We start from the raw sequence: 23,866 nt of genomic DNA on the forward strand, positions 1-23,866 counted from the left end.
CTGTCTCGTGATTTACAGGCAGTATGATGAACAAGATACACAAGACTATGTAACAAACACCAGCTATATGCATGAAGTATCACATATGGATAAATTAAACATGTGTATTTGCACTTACAATTCATGAACAATGTTTGGAGGTACAACAGGGGTTAGACTTCAGACGTGTTAATACACGAACAAATAAAAAATTAAATACGGATTATTACATTTCTCCAGTTATACACCAGTTAATTAACTGACTGATGCACGAAAGACTATGCTTCTCCATGCAGCAGAAAGGCACCCGATACGAGTCCCCTAGGAGCATAATTCGAGCCGTACTTTTTACATGAGTCATGATCAGAGAGACCTTTCAGTGATTGCACCCTGGAGTGCGGATGGCCAATGCGGATGTCAGAAACGCCCATTTCCCACTAAAAAACATGCTGGAAATGCCTTTGCTCCTCTTGGAGAATGGAAGAAGCCATGCATGGCTTCCATCACAACCGGGCCCCGGCTTCATCACCTTCTTCGCCTTCTTGACCAACTCTTGCTCGGTAGTCATCGTCGTGGGGCCTGTGACTTCCATTGGTGTTAAGAGGAGCGACGACACTATCTGCAGCAGCTCACTCGCTGCCGCTGTTTCTTTGCTGCTTAAGGATCTTTGGTATGATAATGAAGGCAGCTTCTTCACCAGGAATTTGTCCCTGATGAGCGCCTTCAACTTGCTAAAAATGGAAATGCTGCTGCCACTAACTTTGGTTGTCACACTAATGGGGAAATGGAACTTCTCGATCGCCTTGCTGACGTCGCTTGCTACGGGATTCAGGTGGAAGCTGACCTTCTTCGATGGCTCAACGTGGTGGAAGAATGTCTTCGGTGCACCGACTGTTGAGACGAAGAGCCCATGTTTGACGTCAACCTTCTCATACAGGTCGAAAGATGCATTAGGGTTGACGTCGTCACTGAACCCAATAGCAAAGTCGTCAGGTTGAGATTGCGAGAAGATGGGTGTAGTGTCTAGGCCGCCGGCGTTAGTGGGATCGGTCAGGTGACCGGCTTCTCCTGCAATCTAGCTCTGAGTTAGTGTATGAATGAAGCATGAAGGTATGTGTTATGGACTTGCAATAATGCCCTATATATCTAAGATTTTGAACTGCTTCAAGTGGAAAGCATGCATGTTGCACCCAAAAATTTACATACCTGAATTGTCAGCAGCGTCTGATATGGGGTATTGTGTGATGCAGTCCGTTGGATTGCTTTCATCTCCTTCTACAACAATCTGCGTCATCAGAAAAATCAGTATCGTATTAATAACACAAGAAGGTGAGAGGTTATGTGTACAAGCATCATATCCACAATTCTCGTGAAGTCGATTAACTAGTTACCTCTCCTAGGTCATTGTTGTGAAGCCTCACTCCTCTAAGGTTCTCTACTTGCCTCTTCTCTTCCTTGAACTCCTCCATGTCAGCAATCTCAACCAACCTAACCGGTTCATCGACATGGACCGGCTTTGATGCGAATCCTACAGATGTGCCAATGCAGTCCATATGGTAGAAATTGTCTGCCTCCTCTTTTGCCTTCACCCCAAGCTCAACGAGGGAAGATAGTTCATTGATGTAGTGGGTGCTGGTGCTGCTTGGGCCAGCGCCTGGCCACATTTCTGCAGCGTAGCTGCTGCTGGTGCCGTTGATTAGCTCCTGAGAGGCCGAAGCCACGGAGAGGAACTCTTGAAGGATGTCAACCTCGTTGGGGTTGCTGCGGAGCACGCTCGTCTTTGTGTCGAGGCTGACGTCCTGTGGGAAGTCCTCCACCTCCAGGGGAGGTAATGAGAGCCTGTGCTGAAGCCTTGCACACTCCAGTGCAACATCCACCTAAGTCATAGATAATTAATATATGATTTGCAGTTTTGCACGTGTAAACACTTCAGTATTCTTTGCCTCAATTACTGTGCTGAAAATACTAGCATTCTTTGTATATATACCTTGGATGGGAGACATGAGAAGCTGGAAGAAGCTGGATTCATGAAGAAAGGATTGGTGGCGTTAAAGGCGTCTTCGCTCAGGAACTGCATCCATTTGCCATCCTCGTGAGGTGCACTCATCTGCATCCCGAACCCACCATGCATGGAGTCCATCGGCGCCTCAGTCGGGAATGAGAAACTGCTGCTCTCGAAATCATCACCTCTAACATCACTGGACAAGTCCAGCGTTGGGGAGCGGTCAACACTGCTTGCCATCCACTGAGGTTGCTCGATGGGGTGGTGCACTGCACCATAATGCTCTATGATTTTTGGCCCAGGCGCTGTCTTCTTAAAAACTCGGCATAATGCATACGCGTCCTGTGAACAGAAATGCAAGCAGTTCATATATGTCAGAGAAGCCTAGAAGCTATATATCAGTCACCCAGCATGTGATGTTTCATACTATATGAGTAATTCATGGTTAACACCAATGTGCATGGTTTATTTAGGGTTTCAGGAAAATAAGGGGTTACCACCAATTGTGTAACGTTACATATGAGTAGTTCATGGTTCCCAAACTACAGTATATAAATAATAGATTTAATCATCGGTGGCGAAGTCGCACCTGTAAGCCAGTGTCAGTCTCGCATTCCCTCTCGTCGAGGCGGTACTCATGCATGACCCAATCAGTGCGAGAACCATGTGGAGCTCGGCCCCGATAGTACACCAAGGTCTTCTTCATACCAACTGCACGCCTGTGCGAGTTCACCTTTCTGTCCTTCCCAGTTGCCTTCCAGTACCCAGATTTTGTTGCACGGTTTGTCCTTGATCCATTTGGGTACTTGCGGTCCCGAGGGCTGAAGAAATACCATTCAAGGTCTTTGCTTGGAAGAAAGGATTTTTCTGAACATTTAATTAAGAGGGATGTCAGACGATCGATATACAAAAATATAGTGCATAAATGCTAAAATTTATCTGCATAGGTATGTTATAATCATTATTATAATTCAAAGATTAGCCAAGATATATATAGACTACCATAGTTGAAAAAAGAATTAGACCAAATCACTTTATATCTTGGAGGCTGTGCACTTTAGTTCATCTTCTTGACTTATGTTCATCTCAAGTCCCTTTCTAATTTCTTGATTTATTTTGGCACTCAAAGAAGATAAAAGAATCATCTTTATTTTGTCTTTTCATTCAATGTTTTTACAGCAATATTCATTTCATACAATGCTATAGGTAATTTTTAGTATGAATAAAAACTGGCAATCTTGAAAGCCAACAAATGGATAAAGAGAATATATCTTTTCTTGAAATCTATGTGAGACTGACATGGCCCAAAATATATAAGCTTTAGCTTTGTTGTTACTGGGATAAAGGATTTTCTTTCCTTTTCAAGCAGCCCAATGCATGAGCATAGATAGTATATCTACACGATCACCTTTACACTTGGCAGAATTTTGCCATGCCTTACGGTTCTTTTCAGCCAAAGAGAGCAAGATCTATCTATATTCCTACAATCCTACTTTCGGTGCGCATGAAACGTTTAAAGAAAACAAATTTCGTAATATGGTTAATCTCAATTTTATTTCAAAGTTAGTGTGGAAAATATAACTTTTATAAACATGCTCTTTTATATAATTACAAGGACAGAAACAGTGCCTCATTATGCTTCGATCAAATAGAAATTGGAATTCAAATACAGAATAAAATAAATACATATAAAGAAAGTGCAAAATACATAAAGCCATCGTATATAATAAACTGCAATTTGCAAGAGCTAGTGATGCCTGTCAAGTATAGTATAGGTCGGTGAAGTGCCCACCAAGAAGGGAACATGAGCTTATTCTTTCCTCAAGAGCAAGGATTGCAGTTGTGTTGAGCAATAGTATAAGGATTGAATAAGATTGCTTATAGTGTGTGCACAACATGGTATCCAATACAAATATTTGAAGCTATATATATGTGTGTGCCTTCCGTGTAGGGAAATAAAAGGTGTAAGATGTTTAAATCCTATTGCATGAAAAAATGAAAATACATTAATTCACAATAGAATCAAACTTAGAAGGAAGGTGTTCCATAACTATGTTTCAAAAAAATGAGTGTTCCATAACTATTACATAGAAATGCTTACATATTCTGTTCGATAACATATCAAGCAAACAATGATGAGAACTATATACTTCATACAACTTCGTTCATCAAGAGTCAATATGAACAGCAAGATCAATCCAAGAATGGATATGCACGTACCTGGCAAATCCCAGGGCTCACACTTGTAGAGATCAACCTCAGGAATGATTTCGAGCTCTATCTGTCTCCCGTTGATCTTCCTCTTAAGGTAGTAGATGATGAGTTCCTCGTCAGTGGGGTGGAACCTGAAACCAGGAGGCAAACTGACTGGCGCCATTGCTCCCTCTGCCCTTCCTCTCAAAATTCTCACAGCAAAAGTGTGCTTGGAGCTTTGCAGTCGCCTGGCAGCAATGCTATCCGAAGCAAAAATCGTGGACAGCCAACCAAGCCTGCTCAACTAGCTCTCTATGAATGAATGATCAACTACAAATAATGTACACAACCTGAAACAAGAAATAACAGAGAGATATGTAAGCTGCAGAATATTAACCAAGATCGTCGTCGATCACGTATGAAACTAAGAGGTGCAGTAGAGAGGATAGATAGGAGCGAGGTAGGAGGAGGAGGAGACCTTGGGGACTAATGGCAGACGCATGAGGAAGGAGAGAGGGAGGGAAAGGAGGAGGGGAGGGGCTGTGTCTTTATAGCAAAGTTTGGGAGATTATTTTATGCTGGGATTCTTGTCATCTTTCACATGAAGCTGTATTACCCCTCTCTCTCTCCCAGGCCTCTCAAACTTTGGCTTTTGCTTTTGTTGTGTCCTGTGTCAGTAGCTTTATATCGGTGAATAGAGAAATATCCCAATCTTCTATTCTTGTCTTTGGCAGCCAAAGCGAGCTGGTGTAACCGCAGGATTGTGTAGGATGGCTATTGGCTGCTTTGTGGGCCACCAGAGCAATGCCTAGTCAGCTCCCGTTGGAAAGGGTGAGGGGCCCAAGGTTGGTACTCGATTCCCTTACCTTTTTTCCCGCGACTTCCCTTTGACGGTTTACGTCACGTTCACACACGAGCCCCCATGTAGATTTGCCGGGGGGACCCTGCATGCATGCCTCGATGCTTGTGCCTGCATCTGCATGATTAGCAGCTAATACATGTAGTACTGTCATTAACTGTCTCAACTGAGGAGCAACTGACTCTTTTTCTGAAGCGGAGTGGCAACCAACTCTGGGGTAAAGTGTACCTGTTCTTCTGTCCCCCATGTTCATGCTTGAGGGTGAATCTGTGCTGAATTGCCATATGCTTACTGTTACTGATCTCTGCAATGGCTGCATGCATGCATGCCGGCAATAGCTCAGCTCAATGTCAAGACTCAAGAGACAAGCTAAGCCAGTTGAGCCTAGTTCCAGACGAACTTATTACTAATACCAGCAGAATCCGAGTGATATATTTCATATTTTGTCAAAGAGTTGTACATTCTGATAGATCCAGTGTCTCTGCGTGTAAGAATGATACGTGTAACTCAAGCTACGACAGTTGTATCATTCATAAAAAAGCTCTGACTGGAAATAGCTGGTTCAACAGTGAAATCTACTTTTCAGAAATCCAATCTTCGATCGGTAGAAATAGCTGGTTCACCAGTGAAATCTACTTTCCAGAAAACTAGTTCAAGCCTTCAAGGAGCTGGGCCACCACTGAAATTTCAGTTGTTGCCAGCACAACAGCACATGGACATGCCAACTCTGGATGCTCCGCTGTAGCAAAAGTGCAGTTAATTTCCATGAGATGCAAGTTTTGGGACAGACACAAATATATAGCCGCGCGCTTTTCTCAGTTTGCAACGCAATTCACATGAACACAAAGCATGATAGTTTGACGTGCATGCATGCTCAGGTTCAGATAATTGTGTTGCTAACTGTGATTCAAAGCACCCGAACTACCGCCGCCAGAAACCCAGCCTCCGGAAAAAAAGATTGTGCTCACAGTCGTCGTCCACACTGGAAGGACGCACGCAAAAGGCTTCTGTTGGAGCTAGCGAGCAAACAGTTACTCCTGAAGGACCCCACTAATAATACAAAAAAGACTTCATTTCACATCACAACTTGGCAGTAAAATAGCATATCAAGAAATTAAACCACCGCCCCCTGCTGAAGTCGGCAGGAACCTAAGACTGATAAGAGCCATTTTCTTCAAAAGAGCAGAAAGTAAACTAGAAGGTCCAAATCAGAACATCCGAGCTGAATGAGACAGGTTGTGTTGTCCAGCTGACGACGGACGGACTGACACAGATGATGGATCTTCATTGGTCGATGATCCAGTTTAACCTCCAGAAGCCCGTTGTCAGTATCCAATGAATGAGCCCAGCCAATGAGCCAATGATGGCGACGATCCCTCAGCAGTCAGCAGCAAAACAAAAAGGAAAAGGTGGGTTATCCATGGAACCTACTGAGACGGCCAGACTTTCGACACGTTCCGCTGCTAGGCCGGCCTACATGGCAAGTGCAGAGCTGGGTCCCGGGAGCTTTCGAGGCCCCCACAACTTGCGGCTGCTGATGCATAGCTTGTGGGCCACTTTTCCTTTTTATCAATCCATCCGCTCCAGCTTTAGGTTCCTTTCCCCTTTTCGAGTTTATGCTTCTCCCCACCCCCCACACAGCGGGTATCTATAATACCATCTCAAGCTATTCTACTACACTGCTCCTCCTACCTGAAGCGTATCATGTACACATACATACCAGAAATACACATATAGAGTGTTATGCTTATGTGCAATATAAGCTGCCTAAGAAAAACTAGAAACAGTGGCGTGCAATTCTGAATAGATAACTTTATTACTGCAGAACCAAAAATGGAATGAACCAGCTTGATGAGTATAAGTTATTACATTCAAAATGGCAATTCACTGGATTTTGTGCTATCATGACATGCAGAAAACTACTAATATATGTTATCTATTTGCTCGTTTATGTTAATCATGCTTAAGATGTGTGGCTATGATGCAAAAGCTGGGTGAATATGGTGTGCAATGTGAGAGAGAGGGCAAACAAGTCGGTCGATCCGACAGCCTAGAGTGAACAGGAAGAGCACACATGACGCAGGTAGTTTAAAATCTAAAAGCAATGTGTCTTAGTAACTCTTACCTAGCAATGATGGACTTAATAAACTGATAAAGTACGGTTAGCCAGCTCGATTCATATGGAGACCCAGATCTCACAACTTCACATCGCTTTTGAGGAATGCAGAAGAAGAAAGGGAGAATTTAGCCCACCTGGACCCAGCAGATCAGCTCATGTATCTTCATAATGATGCCAAAGACAAAAATTACAACTGATCAGACTAATCATTAAGGTCTAATCAGCATGTGTTCAATTCAATTTGAAAAAATTACTTGACTCACCCCAAAAAAAGGCATTACCTTATCTGTTTATTTTTGGACAAAATCATTACTTTGCTTTAAGGTCTTGAGCATTGAGCTTTAGTTCAAAAAATGGTAATAATCCAAATTCCTTCTTTCAATTTCCCTGAAGTTTTTCAGAGTTCGGACTAACCACTGTCCGTCAGAACTAGTTCAATAAAAGATGAACGAGCAATATACTAATGTGCTAAGGAATAATTCGTAGAACTTTGGAGGTGGTGTTGGGATCAGACCTTGAGTGCCCACATTGAAATCCATCAAGAGATGGGTGGCCTCTGCAAGCGGCAAGCAAAGTACTTCAACCTCGATACAAAATTAATTACAATCAAGATATGCTGAGATATATTCCATTCAAAAGCATTTCAGAAAAGTTATTTAATCACAAAGGTTGCAGAGCTGAATGCAGTGTCGGTTCTGATTATGGGAGAAGAGGAATCAAAAGAAAAGAAACGGCAACAGTGTAGCCGAAAGGATAGGCCACCCCTAGCCTACCACTTTTGAAAGCCCAAAAGTCGGTCATTGTTCAAGTATCTTGGCTTCCACAGGGAATCAGATAGTACCCAAACAAGGAAAGAGATATGAATACCTTGCACCAAATGGTGAAGCAATACGATACGGATAATATAACTTGGAAACAAAACTTTATATGTTTCCCGTGGAAACAGTTCTTTGTGTTCAACTGGGAAGGCATAAAGTTTCAGTTTCTCCTGTAGCAGTCCAAAACTTCAAATTCAGTTCCCACTAGTACCATTTTCTTGACTAGTACTGAACTGATTGATAGCTGCAGGACCAATGTGTCCTGTAAAGTAAAGCAGTTTCAGCAACTTGCAAACAATTTTGTCTATGTCAATGTCAGTCACTGCATGAAGCTTCAATAGTTCGCTACTCTAAGTACGTAAGTGTCATGGCATGTCCATACTAAAGTTTTCAGTATGTCTGCATGATGGTGCTGAGGGAAGTAAGAATTGGTCGAGCATTTACTGAGGTAAAAAGAATAGTGATCCATATAATCATAATCCATTACTTCAACATTGTCTTCAAATACTACCTCCCTTCTAAAAAGAATGTCATTCTAGGTTTGGACAAAGACATTTTTTAAAAAAATTGACTAAGTTTACAAAAATATTATTAACATTTGTTTCTCCAAATAGGTTTATTATAAAAATATATTCTATGATTAAACTAATGGGACTTTATTACGCATCATAAATATTAATATATTTTCATACATATTTGGTTAAACTTGATATTTGTTGACTCCTCGAGAATGACATTCTTTTATTGGGGTGGAGGGAATATGGATTCATTGTCTGGTCGTCAAATCAGATCTGCTATTGCAACAGAAAACAGTACTGAAGCATTTCTCGGGAAAGGAAACATACTTTAGACTGGAATACTGGATGACACTTCTAACACATAGTTGTAAAATCCTTGATGCATAATAAAGGATGGTCAAAATTTTAGAACAAACAAAAAGTAACCTAAGGATAAGTGAATTACCAGGCTGAAGCCAAGGCTCAACTACAATTTGATCGAGGCCTTGTTTAGTTCCGAAATTATTTCGGATTTTGGTACTGTACCACTTTCGTTTTTATTTGACAAATATTATCCAATCATAGACTAACTAGGCTCAAAAGATTCATCTCGTGATTTACAGTTAAACTGTGTGATTAGTTTTTGTTTTCGTCTATATTTAATGCTTCATGCATGTGCCGCAAGATTCAATGTGACAGGGAATCTTGAAAACTTTTTGGATTTCGGGTTGAAGGCCCGATTAGGAAAAGGGCACTACCTTTCACCTGCTAACTTCAAAGAGTTGAGACTCAGACTGCTATCTTGACTCTTTACTACTGTCACTAGACCTGGTCAACAAAAAACTACTGTCACTAGGTACATACTAGTGTCATAGGACAAGTTACAGACAACTATAGCAGCTTAATGCGCAGGGTGCAGAACATCATCAGCTGTAAATGTAATTATTTCGATCAACTTCTAGTTCTGATAAGTGATAACATTCTCACAGCCTACAAGTAAACATGTGCCTTCATAATCGCAAACCATTGTGAAGCTTGTCTTATTATGTTACAACCAAATGGTAAGACATTTCATCTCCAGTTGAGCATGCTAGAACTGCAATGGTTAGAACTTAGAAGGTATGGATAGTATACCATATATAACAAAGAAGACTCTACTCAGTACGAGAACAAACATTGGGGGAAAGACAAACTTGCTCCTTCAATATTCTTGTTGTATATCCTTGTTTAAGAATAACTTGGGCAAGCAAATAACGGCATGGAAGATGCATGCCTGCAGAGCTTGCAGCAGTGACAAGAAAAAATGACAAAATGCAATCTTGATCAGGAAAAAAGCAAATTATGAAACTGAGGTCAACATCAAACCAAAAGTTTATTCTCTCTTTATTCATTGGATCCCACAAGCAGATTTCTAAGAATCAATGATGAAACTTGCACATGTTCAACATGCTTATTACTTTTCTCAGTGCAAATCGATAAAGCAAGAAATCTTGTTAGCTTCTCCTAGTCTCCAAGAACAGCTATCTAGCTCGTTATTACCAACACGTAATGCTATAGCAATATCAATGTGATAGAGTTCTCTTACTATATTTTAAAACCCAATACAAAACAATACCTCCATTTTTCAAGAAATTAATTTTATCATGGACAGACAATGCGTGCGAAATAATGGAATTAAGAAGCTAACTTACACAATCAGATAAAACTTTATAGTCATGAAACATCAGCTATTTGATTTTTTTTCTCCAACACGCACTTAGGCGTGTGTACATCAGCTATTTAAATGGTTGATTTCTCTTGACAGAAGCAACATCATGATACCAGCATCATAGTATCCAGCTCCATGAAAAGGAAAAGAAGACAATAAAAGATAAAAAGGAGCTGTCATTTTCAGTTATGCTACAAAACTGAATGGCGTCAAAAGAAATGGCAGCATTAAAGCAGAATTCTAAATACAGGGGCTGTGGACTGGGTTTTCAGATCGTCTGCCTCACATGGATGCAAAATGACATACTGAATATAAGGTAATAAAGAAAGGACAATCCTAATCTAGTCAGAAATGTTCACATCAAAATGGTGCAAGCATTTTATTCACTCACACGTATGGCTAGTTTCAGACCACTCATGTGGAAAACAATGCTAAGAAGATATCATTATATTTAAATAGTATAATTAAAATATGCTAATTTTAAAAGTAAATAGGAAATAAAATTTACTATTAGAAATTAATATTAGATGCCAACAGCGAGATTTTGCACCTACATTGGCCATGAGTTCCTTATGGCAGAAGCAGAAACAGAACTCCAATCAATCAATTGAACTTTGTTTTTTAACTCCCTTAGGGATGTTCTGCTAAAATTATTATGCTGCACAAAAGTAAGGTCAGTAGGAGCGAGTGGTTTTGTTAAAAAAAAAGTAGGAGTGAGTGGTTTCTTGATTCCTTCCTCTGCACTTATTGTTGCACAATATTTGCAACAAATGTCTGCAAATACAACTAAAAAACATAAAAGCTCTGTTATTTGGAAGGAAAGAAATAACAGAATTTTCAGCAGAGCAAGCAAGTCAGCCGAGCAGCTGCTCAGATCGATCCAAGAGGAAGCCAGAGCCTGGATACTTGCGGGTAACAGGGGGGTGGAGCTTGTCGTACCTTTCCAGGCGTCTCTTCATGGAGTGCTGCTAGCTGAGCTAGTTACTTTAGTTATTAATGAACTTCGCATTTCAAAATGTCGGTAATAATGTTAATGTAAACCATCAGTAATCAGCTCAGGGGTGGTGGGGCTTCACAATGCGGTGAGGCAACACAAAAGGGTGGGCACTTCTCGCGCCAAATCCATTGTACTTTGTTTTGCTTGTACTTTGATTCCTCTTATCAATGAAAGCCGGTAACGGATCTTTCAAAAAACAACTCATGTTAATTTAGAAGTGCATTGGTTGCTCCAATTTGATTACATTATTAGAAAAACAACAAGCTTGAGCTTAACCCAAGAAATAAATGTAAGCCCCATGAAACTCCACTTCAAGCTTCAGGTTCATAATCACCATATCAGCATATTGGACATCCTCAAGATGCACTACCAGTTCACATCTTAAGGCCAGGGTTTTGTGAACAGGGTAGTATGCCTTCACAAAGGAGTCTATGGCAGTGAAAATTATTTTACGGAGAGTATCCACTTTTACATCTTCATTTACACAATGAAAGAACCACTATGCCATTAAAATTACCATTTCAAGACCCTTTCCTGATCACACAGGTTTTCACCTTCAAGGTGCTGTATATAAAGCACAAACAAATGCCTTCATGGGCTAGTTATCTTATATATAAAAACCTTTCAATGAACAGGTTCTTCCTTAGATTAACGGAAACTAATAGGCAGATGATGAATGGTGACCAGTAGAGGCATACATCAGTATTAATAAGATTTCGACACATAAACAGCACACCAACTGTTTTATCATTGGAGATATTATGTGTGTTTCATCAAAGACTTATACACAACACCAACTATATTAATAAGATTTTGGCACATAAATGAATCTGTCTAGTACTCCTCAAGTTAAGATGCTTTTGTCCAGCGACAGGTAGAAGATTACAAGTAGAACAGCCCAATAAGATTGAAATCAAGCATCAGAGCAACACCAACACTACTGATTCAGCAAACCTTTCTGTCACCAGATAAGAAAAGCAGGCTCTATATTTTCCATCCAAGTGCCGGGGCACGCACGAGACACTACAACACACTATGCCATATTCTAATTTCGCCAAAAGAAGACAATGCTGTGCCGTCTAAGATGTGTGCTCGCAACAACAAATGCCACACGGTCGAATAACTTCAATAGTATTCCATTTTCATACTTTCAGATCAAACGTTTTTCGGTTAAACCTTGCACAGTTAAATTGACTGGATGAAACGAGGGGGGGATCGGTGAAACAAGCATACCTGTGCGTACGCAAACCATATATGAAACTCTTTGAAGCAACATGATGGCTGACGCTCTCAGTTTGATCAGCAACCGTGGGTTGCTTTTACTCGCTACTGTTGAGCACATTGTAATTTGTAACTGGTGGGTGGTGGCCACGTACCGGAGGACGCTTGAGGTTGGTCAGGAAGAGCCGAAGGCGAAGCAGCAGTGGCGGACTGCGAGATGGGGACTGGAGGTTAGGGCAGCTGCAGCCGACAGCACAATGCGCGTCGATCGCGCGGCGGCGGCGCACCCAAACCGATGTCCTCCGGCTCGGCGCCGAACCCAGCCGCCGTCAGCGCGTCGGCGACGAGCGGGGATGGAGGGCAGAAAAATTGGGGCCGCAGCACCATGATCGCCGGAGGCAGCGTTGATCGCCGGCCCGCCAGGCCTGGTGCCGCCGCGACCGCCGCCGCCACCACTCGAGAAGAGACAAGTAAAGGGCCGCGTCCATGGGACTTTCTAGCTGGGCCTTCGGTCCAGGCCCCAAAACGCGACGCTGCCAGGTTCAACTCCCCTACGAGAGCCTGGTGCCGAAGCGCCAGTTTCGAATTTTGCGCAAAAAAAAATTGGCGCCCAAAGCCAGATTCGCAACGCCGAGAGCGAAAGCGACCATTGCATATTCGATTTATTACAAGTGAAAAACTGCCGCCCGTATCCAATTTCAAACCATGGCCTTGTTTAGTTCCTGAAACCAAAACATTTCGTGACACTGTAGTACTTTCGTTTGTTTGTGGTAATTATTGTTCAACTATAGACCAACTAAAGGTTAAAAGATTCGTCTCGTCAATTTCAACCAAACTGTACAATTAGTTTTTATTTTTATCTATATTTATGCGTCTAAAGATTCGAGGTGACGGAAAATCTTTAAAGATTTTGTATTTTTAAGTAAAAGTAAGGCCTTGTTTAGTTGATCCTGAAATCAAAAAAATTTCAAGATTCTCCGTCACATCGAATTTTGCGGTACATGCATGAAGCATTAAATATAGACGAAAACAAAAACTAATTACACAGTTTGTCTATAAATCACGAGACAAATCTTTTGATCCTAGTTAGTTCATGATTGGACAATATTTGTCAAATAAAAACGAAAGTATTACGGTAGCGAAATCCAAATTTTTTTCGAAACTAAACAAAGCCTAAACAAGGCCCATATTCAAAGGGCGCAAAATTCCGCGAGCGGCGATGAAAAAAATCGGAGCCATGGTACAGGTCTGAACATGTCCACAGGTTTGTGCCATCAGTGCCAAAAACAGTTGGTACAAAGATGCAGTCGTAACTAAAACACAGATCCATTTCATTCATCTAGCATTGTTCCAATACACACAAAACAGGACAGATAACTTTGCACAAGACAGCCGGATAGCACAGACACCAGACGACACGAAACCCTAACAGCTGCTAAACATAGCACCACCGACGCGCACGGCGACCAGGAACCAGAGATGCCGCCGGAGCGGAGATTGGGGGCGGACCGAGCTTAGCCGCCGAAACCGTAGAGGGTGCGGCCCTGGCGCTTGAGCGCGTAGACGACGTCCATGGCGGTGACGGTCTTGCGGCGGGCGTGCTCCGTGTAGGTGACGGCGTCGCGGATGACGTTCTCGAGGAAGATCTTGAGCACGCCGCGGGTCTCCTCGTAGATGAGCCCGGAGATGCGCTTCACGCCGCCCCTGCGCGCCAGCCTCCGGATCGCCGGCTTCGTGATGCCCTGGATGTTGTCGCGGAGCACCTTGCGGTGGCGCTTCGCGCCGCCCTTGCCCAGACCCTTGCCTCCCTTGCCGCGGCCCGACATGGCTGAGAGCGAGGAGCTCGAAGTCGAGAGGAGATTGTGGAGGTGGATTTTTGGAGATTGAAGACTTGGTGGTGAAGAGGACTGGGCTGGGTGCTATTTATATTAGCCAGTGGGGCGGGAGGGGGGGTGTGCTTTGGGCACAGGAAGGGAGGTGGTGCGATCCGTGGGAGGTGGAGTTCGGCGCGTCGGATCCGTGATGGACGGCTGGGGGTGCGTAGGAGCGGGTGGCGCGGATCGGTGACGTGGCAGGGACACTGGACGGATCCGTGGGAGGTGGTTGCCGGCGTTGGATTGGTTCGTGGGGGTGGATGTGGATCGCTGACGTGGCGTCTGTGTGTTTTCCTGGAGTGGGCTTGAGAATTGAGATGGGCCGGGGAATGCGATCGTGGCGTCGCCGTTGAATCCATCTGACCAGTTGTCAGCGGTGCGGCACCTAACGGTCAGCTCGTTTTGCTGGCCTTGTTTAGGACTTGTAGTTTTTAAAAAAAATTACAAAATAGATACAGTAGTATTTTCAGTTTGTATTTAATAAATATTATCTAATTATGAACTAATTAGACTTAAAAAATTCGTCTCACAAATTATAAACAAACTGTACAATTAGTTATATTTTTAATCTATATTTAATATTTCATGCATATGCTGCAAGATTCGATGTGACGGAGAATCTGAAACAGTTCCCAAAACATTTTGCAAAACTTTCTCAGATTTCTCGTCACATCGAATTTTGCAGCACATGCATGGATCATTAAATATAAATAAAAAATTAACTAATTACACAGTTTACTTGTAATTTGTAAAATAAATATTTTGAGCCTAATTAATTTATGATTGTATAATATTTGTCAAATACAAACGAAAATTTTATATTATTATTTTGTAAAATGTTTTGGAACTAAACAAGGACTAAAAAAGAAAATAAAAAGAGAAAGAAAAACGCTAACCGTCACCTCATTGTCTTGCTTGCGACACGAGCTAGCCTGTTTCTTTGCCCAGATACTTAATAATGTTTTTCTCTCATAATAAATTAGTAAACAATATTTTCAGTTATATCTTTCTAAACAAATGAATAAACTTTTTAATATAATATTTTTATTTTATTTTAGTGCAAGTTTATAATAGCATTCAATATTCCACTCCCATGCATTTAAAATAAAATAATTTGAAACACTTCTACAACAACTCGTAGAGAAATCAACTAGTTAGTAGCATTTGATACACCGTAAGCTATATATTCAACTCATTTAGTGTCACAAACATTTATAATTTTTTTCTATAAATTTGGTTTAACATTAAAAAGGGTTTGGCTTAATATAACTCTAGAAATTTGGTTTAACATTAAAAAGCATATTTGAATTCCTACTTTGGAATTTGGATCAATTGGATAATATTTTTAATATTATGTGTACAAGGGCTTATCTCTATACATTAAGCAGGTTAGTTTTAACCGTGTTAATGATCTCACATTATTGCTCTATAGAGAATCAAAGTAAATTTACCAATAAATCTCGAAATGCTTTAAACGGGAAATAGCTAGTGTAGAATTTATCTCATATAGAACACTCATATCAATAAAATAGTTTGAACTATTTACTAGAAGAGCACACAATCCTTTTCCCAATGTCAAACCGAAAGGATTTTCTTTTTTTTGTTTCGAAAGCGCTCTTAGTTCAGTTTAGTAGAACACGGGTCTCTAAAACCCAATGTCGTAGGTTCAAATCCTACATAACGTGATTCCATATATCTTATGTTGGAACCAAAATAACTTAAAAAAACAAAGTAGAATTGCAACTCCAATTTGACCTCCTCCAGACTAGAGAGGAGGCCAATCAAAGAAGAAATATTAGTCAATCAAAGATCCAACTCATTAGTCTAGTTTTTGTGTTTACCATCCACTCCTTGATACTAAATCACATGATATGTCCTCATCCCCTAGAGTTTGCCCTGTTGACTTGTTGTTTACTTATCACACTTAAACTTCCACTTTATGCTTGTTGTATACAATCTTTACCTTTTCTAGATTAGCACATGCTAGTTGTTAAGATTGATTATATGTTGCAAAACTCTTTCTGAGTTTGATAGGTAAAGCACACTGGAAAAAAGTGCACATTATATTAGCTTATGGTTTTTCTGATAAAGTAACCTATGCTTAAGTTTTTTATACATGCAAGTCACTCTCTCCCCACCTCCCTGCTTTTTGATTGCTCAGTCTTTTTGTTGATGCACGACAAACGATGAACTTACGCTAGCACTCGTCTTAATCAACACTGGCGGAGCTCGAAGGGGGTTCAAGCAAGGGCCAACAGTATTTAAATCATAGTTGATGTGTAAATTTTTATTACTTTTCTAAACGCTAATCATAAAATTAACCATAAATACCATTAAAATTCAATGTTAATCAACAACAAGGTTATGCCAAAACCACACTATTCACATATACTCTTATTGCAGGTATATGTGAGAATATGGGTATGTTTGATATCCAGGCCTATGTAGTGTATCGTACTCATGCTTGATATCCATGTTTATTGTAGTATTATCTAGTACTCCAAATTTAGCTATGTTGGGTAATACATATTTAGGGTCTATTTAATTGGCCTTGCTAAATTTTAGTTAGCTAAACTTAGTTATTTTAATAGCTAAACTTCTAAACACACTGACTAAAAAGAAGCTAAAATAATTTAATCCCACTAGTTACCCAAAAGTAATTAAAATAGTTTTAGCAAACTAAAATTTAGCAAGGAGGATCAAACAAGCCCTTACACAAGCTGACATGACACGTAAAAATAGAGGTGAATATATGTAACATAATATAAGCAATCAGAGTTTTATGAAAGGCAGCTTGTCCATACAAGATAACATCGCATAAATTTGTGCTAGTTTGAATTGTGCTGCATAAGGTCGATGCAAACTAAAGCTAGAACAAGCAAGCAATTACACATGTGACTTATGTTAAAGACTTGCTTAGTTGGTGAAATTTTTTGAATTTGGTCACTGTAATACTTTCGTTTATATTTGATAATTATTATTCAATAAACTAATTAGGCTTAAAAGATTTATCTCACAAATTATATGAAAACTGTGCAATTAGTTATTTTTTTATCTATATTTAATGTTTTATGCATGTGTCTAAAGATTTGTGTGATGAGGAATCTTAAAAAAAAATTGAGAAGCAAATTGCATATCCTGCACATGTTTTAACACTGTTTGCGGCAATTGCAACACGATCGGTGTTGGCGTTGTTTAGTTCCGATTTTTTTTTTCGGTACCGTAGCATTTTCATTTTTATTTGACAAATATTATCTAATTATGGACTAACTAGATTTAAAAGATTTATCTCGCGATTTACATGTAAACTGTACAATTAGTTTTTATTTATATTTATATTTAGTGCTTCATACATATGCCGCAAGACGATGTGACGAAGAATCTTGAAAAGTTTTTGGTTTTTTGGATGAACTAAACAAGGCCTTACGTAGCTCAAGCACGTGACCTATTCAGAATGAAGCAAGTCATACGAGCTACATACAACAGAACTTGATCATGAACAGCGACAAGGTGTTGCGAGGTGTGTTGGACATCAATCATTTCAAAACCGGTTGATTAACCATAAATAAATAAATAAACTGATTCCTTAAATATGGTGAGCTCGTGTTCATGATCCATACGCGGCATATAAGCTAGAGGGGGGTGAGAGGGACATGACTACATGAGACATTAACCGCCACATGTGTCTTGTGGCGAAGCCAGCAGAAAACTTTACCGGGTCTTCAACAATGTACTCTGGGGTCTTTCATGTTATAAAACAGAGTATAACAGTGATATTTCCACGGATTTTGCCAAAAATCATAAGGGTCAGCTGACCCCGATAAAGAGGCCTAGCTCTGCCCTGTCTTCTATGTACATGCAAGCTTCACTCGACTCAATAGCAGATCAGAAACACATCATCGACCCATATCTGCCTGTACACTGAACCTTTGAAACATCATCTTCAGTTCAGAAGCCAGATCACCCCTGCCCATCTTGTGCAGATCCTTGGCCACTTTAACATAAGCAGAATGGTCAGGTCTGAGGCCCTTGTCCATCAGCTCATATAGGACTCTGCCTGCATCGACGGTCCTCCCTGATTTTCGAAGCAGCTTAGCGAGCAGGCTGTAGTTCCGGTTCACAGAATGCCTGTCCCTGGTGCTCATGTCATTGACATACTTGCAGGCATCTTCTATTCTCCCAGCGTAGAAGTACCCCTTGATGAATGCAGAGTGTATAGTGATCCTCGGCGTCAGGTTTTCCGAGAACATCTGATTAAGAATTTGCATTGCCGAATCCATCTTCCCTGCCTTGCAGGCATGGTATGTGAGGATCTCGTACGTGAGTGAGTTCGGGATCTCACTGCACTTCAACCTCTCCATGGCCTCAACAAGCCCGCATGCCTCAGCGAGCCTCCCGTTCTTGAGCAGGCAGCCGAGGAGGTAGTTCCAGGTGTTGGCGTCAGGGTCAGACCCCGACTTCCTCATTTCGTCGAACACCTCGCGGGCGCCGACAAAGTCGCCGGCTTTACACTTTGCCGCGACAAGGACGTTATAGTACCGCACCTTCCTCGTCGTCTCCTCGATCACCGAGACCGCGGCATCGAACTCGCCGATGGACGCCAGCGCCTTGACAAGCGAGAACACGCCGGACGCGCGGCAGGGCCCGCCAACGCCGTCCAGAGCCCGCAGGACCGATGTCGTCGAATCCTCCACACTGCCGCTCCGCGACGAACCCGAAGACAGAGCGAGGAAGGCGAACGCCCGGTCCGTCAGGGGGAGCATCCGCTCCGACATGAGCGCCAGGGCGCGCGACATCGCGCCGCAGTCTCCCAGCCTCCCGGTATTCTCGACGAGCAGGTTGTGCGCGCGGGGGCCGGGGGAGAAGCCCCTGCCGAGGGAGGAGGCCCACGCGAAGAAGCGCTCCGCGGGGACGCCGCTGTCCGTGAGCGCGCGGAGAGCGCTGGAGACGAGGCCGTGGGAGAGGGTGGCGGCAAAGAGGCGGTCGAGGTCGGCCTCGAGGCCTCCCCCGCCTGCGGCGACGAGGCGAACGATCGCGTCTGAAGCGGCGGCGTCGTGGCTGCCATCCGCGTCGCTGCCGTGGGGAACGGAGGGTCTGCCGGAGAATGCCGCGCGGGGAGGGACGTGGCGGAGGCGAGCGCGGACGAGGCGAGGGAGGGGGAGCATCAGACGGCCAGACGGGTGTGCTGGGCCGAGGCGAGGTGGCGGCCAGTCGGGTCGGATGGGTCGAATCGAATGGAAGGGGAGCGATGGGGGCGCCCGGAGGTTGCGAATGAAAAAAAAATTCTATGCATGCGCGGGTTTGTTTAATTCGCGAAAACAATTCTTAGATATCACATTAAATATGTCAGCACATATTTTAAATATTAAATATAAACTAATTAAAAAATAAATTACATAGCTCATAATAAATCTATCATTAGCATATATTAGTTACTGTAGCACTTATGGCTAATCTCTTGTAATTTATAACTACACTGTGTAATTAATTTTTTTTCGTGTATGTTTAGGCCTTGTTTAGTTTTCAAAATATTTCAAGATTCCCCGTCATATCGAATCTTACGGTACATGTATAAAACATTAAATATAGATAAAAAAGATAACTAATTGCACAGTTTACCTATAATTTGCTAGACGAATCTTTTAAGCCTAGTTAGTCTATGATTAGATAATAATTGTCAAATAAAAACGAAAGTGCTACAGTAGCGAAATCTAAAATTTTTCGCGAACTGAACAAGGCCTTAATGCTTTATGCATATGTCGAAAGATTCGATTAGACACAAGACCAGCCGGTGCAGCACCTCTTGTACGCCGTTCATGCGGACTGCTGATCCCTGCTCAGCTATACAGCCTGGAACATGCCAAGGTGATTTCACAAATCAAAAGGGCGTGTTTGGTTTGTGGATGACCACAGCCTCGCTCGTATACCGGGGTCAGGCCCACTCTGGCCAGGCTCGTCACGTGCCAGAGCAACTTGTTTGGTTCTCATACGCATGCATGTAGACTCGCTTCATGTGTTGTTTGGTTGCCTTCAGATCTAAGGCCAGTTTTAATGGGGTTTCATTAGAGTTTTATGCACATTAAATATACTGATGTGGCGCTATATTAATGAAGAGAGAGATGATAAGAGTTTCATGAGAATAGAGAGAGTTTCATCCCCATGAAACTCTTATGCAGTGTTTCCAAAATATTGATGTGTTGAAAACTGTGACATGAAACTCCTATTGAGAATGGCCTAACACAAAAAGTGATTTCTTGTGTCTGCACGTGCTTCCATGTGCATGGCCAGTGCTCACGTTTGCACCACTGGAGCCTGGATCCCGAGAAACGACCGATTTCCACGTTTCTTGAGAGCCTGACTATGAAACCAAACACGCCAAACCTGCATCTATTAAACTTTAGCACCACATCTTTCACTTCCACTTCTCATAATCTATCTGTTCTAAATCATAAGATATTTTAATTTTTTAAATATATTGCTTTTACTAGATATTTAATATAGTATAAAAATATGTATCTTAAAATCTAAAACGTTTTATAATTTAAAATAAATAGGACATTTGCTTAACAAACAAAAAAGGAGAATATCATCAATAGACAAATGTAGCTATTGTTACCTTATTTTAGATTGGAGGTATAGATCTAAGTAATTTATGAAGATTGATGGTGTATACTTCCTCCGTCTTAAAAAAATGCAATTCTCATTTATTGAAAAGTCAACCAATTCAAACTTTGACCGAAGTTACATAAAAAAATCTAATATCTTTTATATAAAATTAGTACTATTGATTAGTTATACAATATATTTTTACTATAAATTTATTTAAAGACATAAATGCTAATGTTATTTACTATAAACTTAGTCAAAATTGAGTTATGTTGATCGGCACACATCCCCTAATTAAATATTTTTCATAGACAGAGAGATTACAAGGTTAGAGAGAGAGAGAGAGACTAAGGAGCATCACAGATTCACGGTGCAAAAATCTTTGACTTGTTAAATATAACGTGAAAGTAGAAGGAAGAGCGTCTTATTTAATCATTCAATTCGAAATGAGACCGACATCAAAATAACCAGGCACGAAAACAGAATACAGACGAACCGAAAACTCGAACTGATCATGATGTCTTAGGTCCTGATTGGTTGGGCTGTTTTTTTTAACACTTATCCCATCGAATATCGAATATTTGGGCTGTTTTTTTTAACACTTATCTCATCGAATATTTAGATACATATATTTAATACTAAATATAGACTATTTATAAAACTAAAAATATAGTTAGAGAATAATTTACGAGACAATTTTTAAGCTTTATTAGTTCATAATTGGACACTAATTAATATAATTACAAATATACTACAATACCTGTTAAACTTTAGCACTACCAAACATCCCCTTAGTATGCCTATGCTGAACTTTGCTAAAGCGTCATGAGCATTCTTGAGGCCATTCCCAAGACAACTTTCTAAATTCTTAGGACGTGTTTGGAGGGGCTCCAGCCCCGCCCAAATTCATGGCTTCGGCAGCTTCTTTTCATGTTGTTTTATGCTAGAGCCAGATCCGTTCTTAGACTCTGTTCACTTAGCTAATAAGCCATGACTGAAAAAGTACTGTTCACTGATTTGTGTGAGAAAAAAACACTACTTAATGGCTGACAGATTCAACAGAAAATGGGCAGGATAAATATAAAAAACAGATAAGAATGGTGGTGCGTGTGCATGAGCTCCACAACCAACACATGAACTTCGTATAACAAATAAAAAACAATTGCGTTCAACCCCGATTGAATTTAAAGGTCAACAACACTCAAGTTAAAAATGAGAGAAAAGGACTAACCAGTTGAACAAAGATTAACCAGTTGATGCAATCAGCACATATATCAATGTAAAAAAATAAGATGTGGCATACAAAGTACACCGGCTGAACAAATACAGATACAAGCTACCTCTAGAAATATTGCCGTTCACATTTATACCCACGGCAAACAACTGCCGGTGAACATGGAGATATCAGATATGTACATCGCTACTGTTAACTGAGGATTAATTAAAGTAAGAAAGGTCCACAGTCAGATTGGTGAAGCAAGACCGGAACTGCCACCATCAAATCCCAGCATTTGGATTGTTGCCAGCAAGGATGAGAGATATCTCCAAACCTCTGCTGAACGCCTGGTTGAACAGAAGTCGCGTCTGGAATGTGGATATGAATGGAAACCACGAGCAAATGGCTATGGGTATGAAAATGATCATCCCCGTGCCAGCATCATACAGGCGAGCTAGGGCACGGACAGTTTTCCACAAACCCAATTTCTTCACGACAGGTTTCCATGCCATGGCAATCTGTAAAAAAAAAGGATGAATAGTAAAATTTCAGCTAACACCGACAATGTCGAGTACAAAAGAGAAATGAAAACGATGAGAAGAATTAACTGGTCAAGAGGAAAGCTAATGCAGTGAACAGAAATATATACGAATGTAACTATGAACTGTTTCCAGAATGAACCAAAATAAAAGGCAAATCAACATATGGTCAACAAAAAGTTGGCACAAGAAGCTCACCGAAATGATTCCCCACCCAGTTGGCACAAATGCTAGAATCGAAGCAAAAACGTCTCCGATACTGAGTTCCGTAAACAAAATTGCCAGGACCAGACCAGCCAAAACCATCAATAACGCTATACTTTTGACTAGACGCAGGAACAATTGGAAATGTACCATGGCCTTGGGGTTTAAACCAAATACCTGCAGAGTAATACAAATTAACATAATGAATTTCCTGCTCAGCAGATGCCAAATGTAACAACAAAGAAATATATTACCAAGAGGAGGATGAAAAGGCCACCAAGCACAGCCCACGAAATCCAATACACCTGCAGTGCCAAGGATTAATTTACGACTATTATTTTGACTATAGAGCACTACAAGCAAATGTGAACTGAAACACTAACATACCGATAAAGCTGTACTTTCTCTGCTGGCATGCATGTGGTAAACAACTCCGTATTGGAAGATGAAAAACCTCAGGCTTAGTATGGTTTCCAGTATCCTCCCTCGAATGCTGTAAATATGTTGCTGAAACGAAGTGTTTCAAAATGAGGAGTTATCCCATGAACAAAAGTGAAAAAAATCCAACAATTTCCAATGGTAAATATCAGAAGCTTCCAAGTATGCATGTGTCTTAATGACTTATTGTTCTTTATTCAGACATGTTATATCTGAAGAATAGAAAAGCACCAAGAATAAGGATTGCATCATTGTAGCAGATGTAGTTGACAATATAACAAGCATCCAACTTTAATGAAGCTATGCAAGAGTTTTAAACATTATCGAAAAAAATGCAAGAGCTTCAAAACCATAAGAAACACGAGTAGGCTAATCAGGTGCAACAGTACTACATCCAGTCAACAAACAATACAGCACATTTTGGCTAAAGTGAATACAGGTCAAATTCATTTACCAGTTCTTCTTCCCACCAAGCTTCCCAGCTTTCTTCTCCTTTAACACCAATACCACCTCGATAAAACAGCCAATTTGTCCAGTCTCTGAAATCCTCGACGATCCTAAGAGGGAGAAGTGTTTGAAATATAATGTTCAGAATG

The 23,866-nt window shown here is 41.1% G+C and overlaps 4 protein-coding genes across 4 annotated transcripts in view; all 4 read right to left on the reverse strand.

Annotated features, from left to right (window-relative positions):
• On the reverse strand, window positions 91-4,805 carry LOC8085734. The gene is made up of 7 exons (XM_002468578.2): window positions 4,653-4,805; window positions 4,202-4,524; window positions 2,571-2,848; window positions 1,967-2,323; window positions 1,371-1,856; window positions 1,186-1,264; window positions 91-1,047 (listed from the first exon to the last, which is right to left on the reverse strand). The coding sequence occupies exons 2-7, from the start codon at window positions 4,356-4,358 to the stop codon at window positions 356-358; spliced, it is 2,049 nt and encodes a 682-aa protein (XP_002468623.1). The 5' UTR covers window positions 4,359-4,524; window positions 4,653-4,805; the 3' UTR covers window positions 91-355.
• Window positions 13,696-14,287, reverse strand: LOC8077977 (histone H4). The gene has a single exon (XM_002468579.2). The coding sequence runs from the start codon at window positions 14,217-14,219 to the stop codon at window positions 13,908-13,910; it is 312 nt and encodes a 103-aa protein (XP_002468624.1). The 5' UTR covers window positions 14,220-14,287; the 3' UTR covers window positions 13,696-13,907.
• LOC8077978 (pentatricopeptide repeat-containing protein At1g09900) lies at window positions 17,838-19,503 on the reverse strand. The gene has a single exon (XM_002468580.2). The coding sequence runs from the start codon at window positions 19,430-19,432 to the stop codon at window positions 18,164-18,166; it is 1,269 nt and encodes a 422-aa protein (XP_002468625.1). The 5' UTR covers window positions 19,433-19,503; the 3' UTR covers window positions 17,838-18,163.
• Window positions 22,087-23,866, reverse strand: part of LOC8077979 (callose synthase 9) — a 32,604-nt gene continuing 30,824 nt past the window's right edge. The window contains exons 47-51 of the mRNA XM_002468581.2: window positions 23,725-23,827; window positions 23,220-23,339; window positions 23,087-23,137; window positions 22,827-23,009; window positions 22,087-22,607 (exon numbers count right to left, since the gene is read on the reverse strand). Of these exons, the coding sequence (XP_002468626.2) occupies window positions 22,371-22,607; window positions 22,827-23,009; window positions 23,087-23,137; window positions 23,220-23,339; window positions 23,725-23,827 (694 nt within the window). The 3' untranslated portion in view covers window positions 22,087-22,370. The remainder of the gene's footprint in view (window positions 22,608-22,826; window positions 23,010-23,086; window positions 23,138-23,219; window positions 23,340-23,724; window positions 23,828-23,866) is intronic.

Source organism: Sorghum bicolor, chromosome 1, assembly GCF_000003195.3.
Source record: "Sorghum bicolor cultivar BTx623 chromosome 1, Sorghum_bicolor_NCBIv3, whole genome shotgun sequence".
NCBI classification, from domain to species: Eukaryota; Viridiplantae; Streptophyta; class Magnoliopsida; order Poales; family Poaceae; genus Sorghum; species Sorghum bicolor.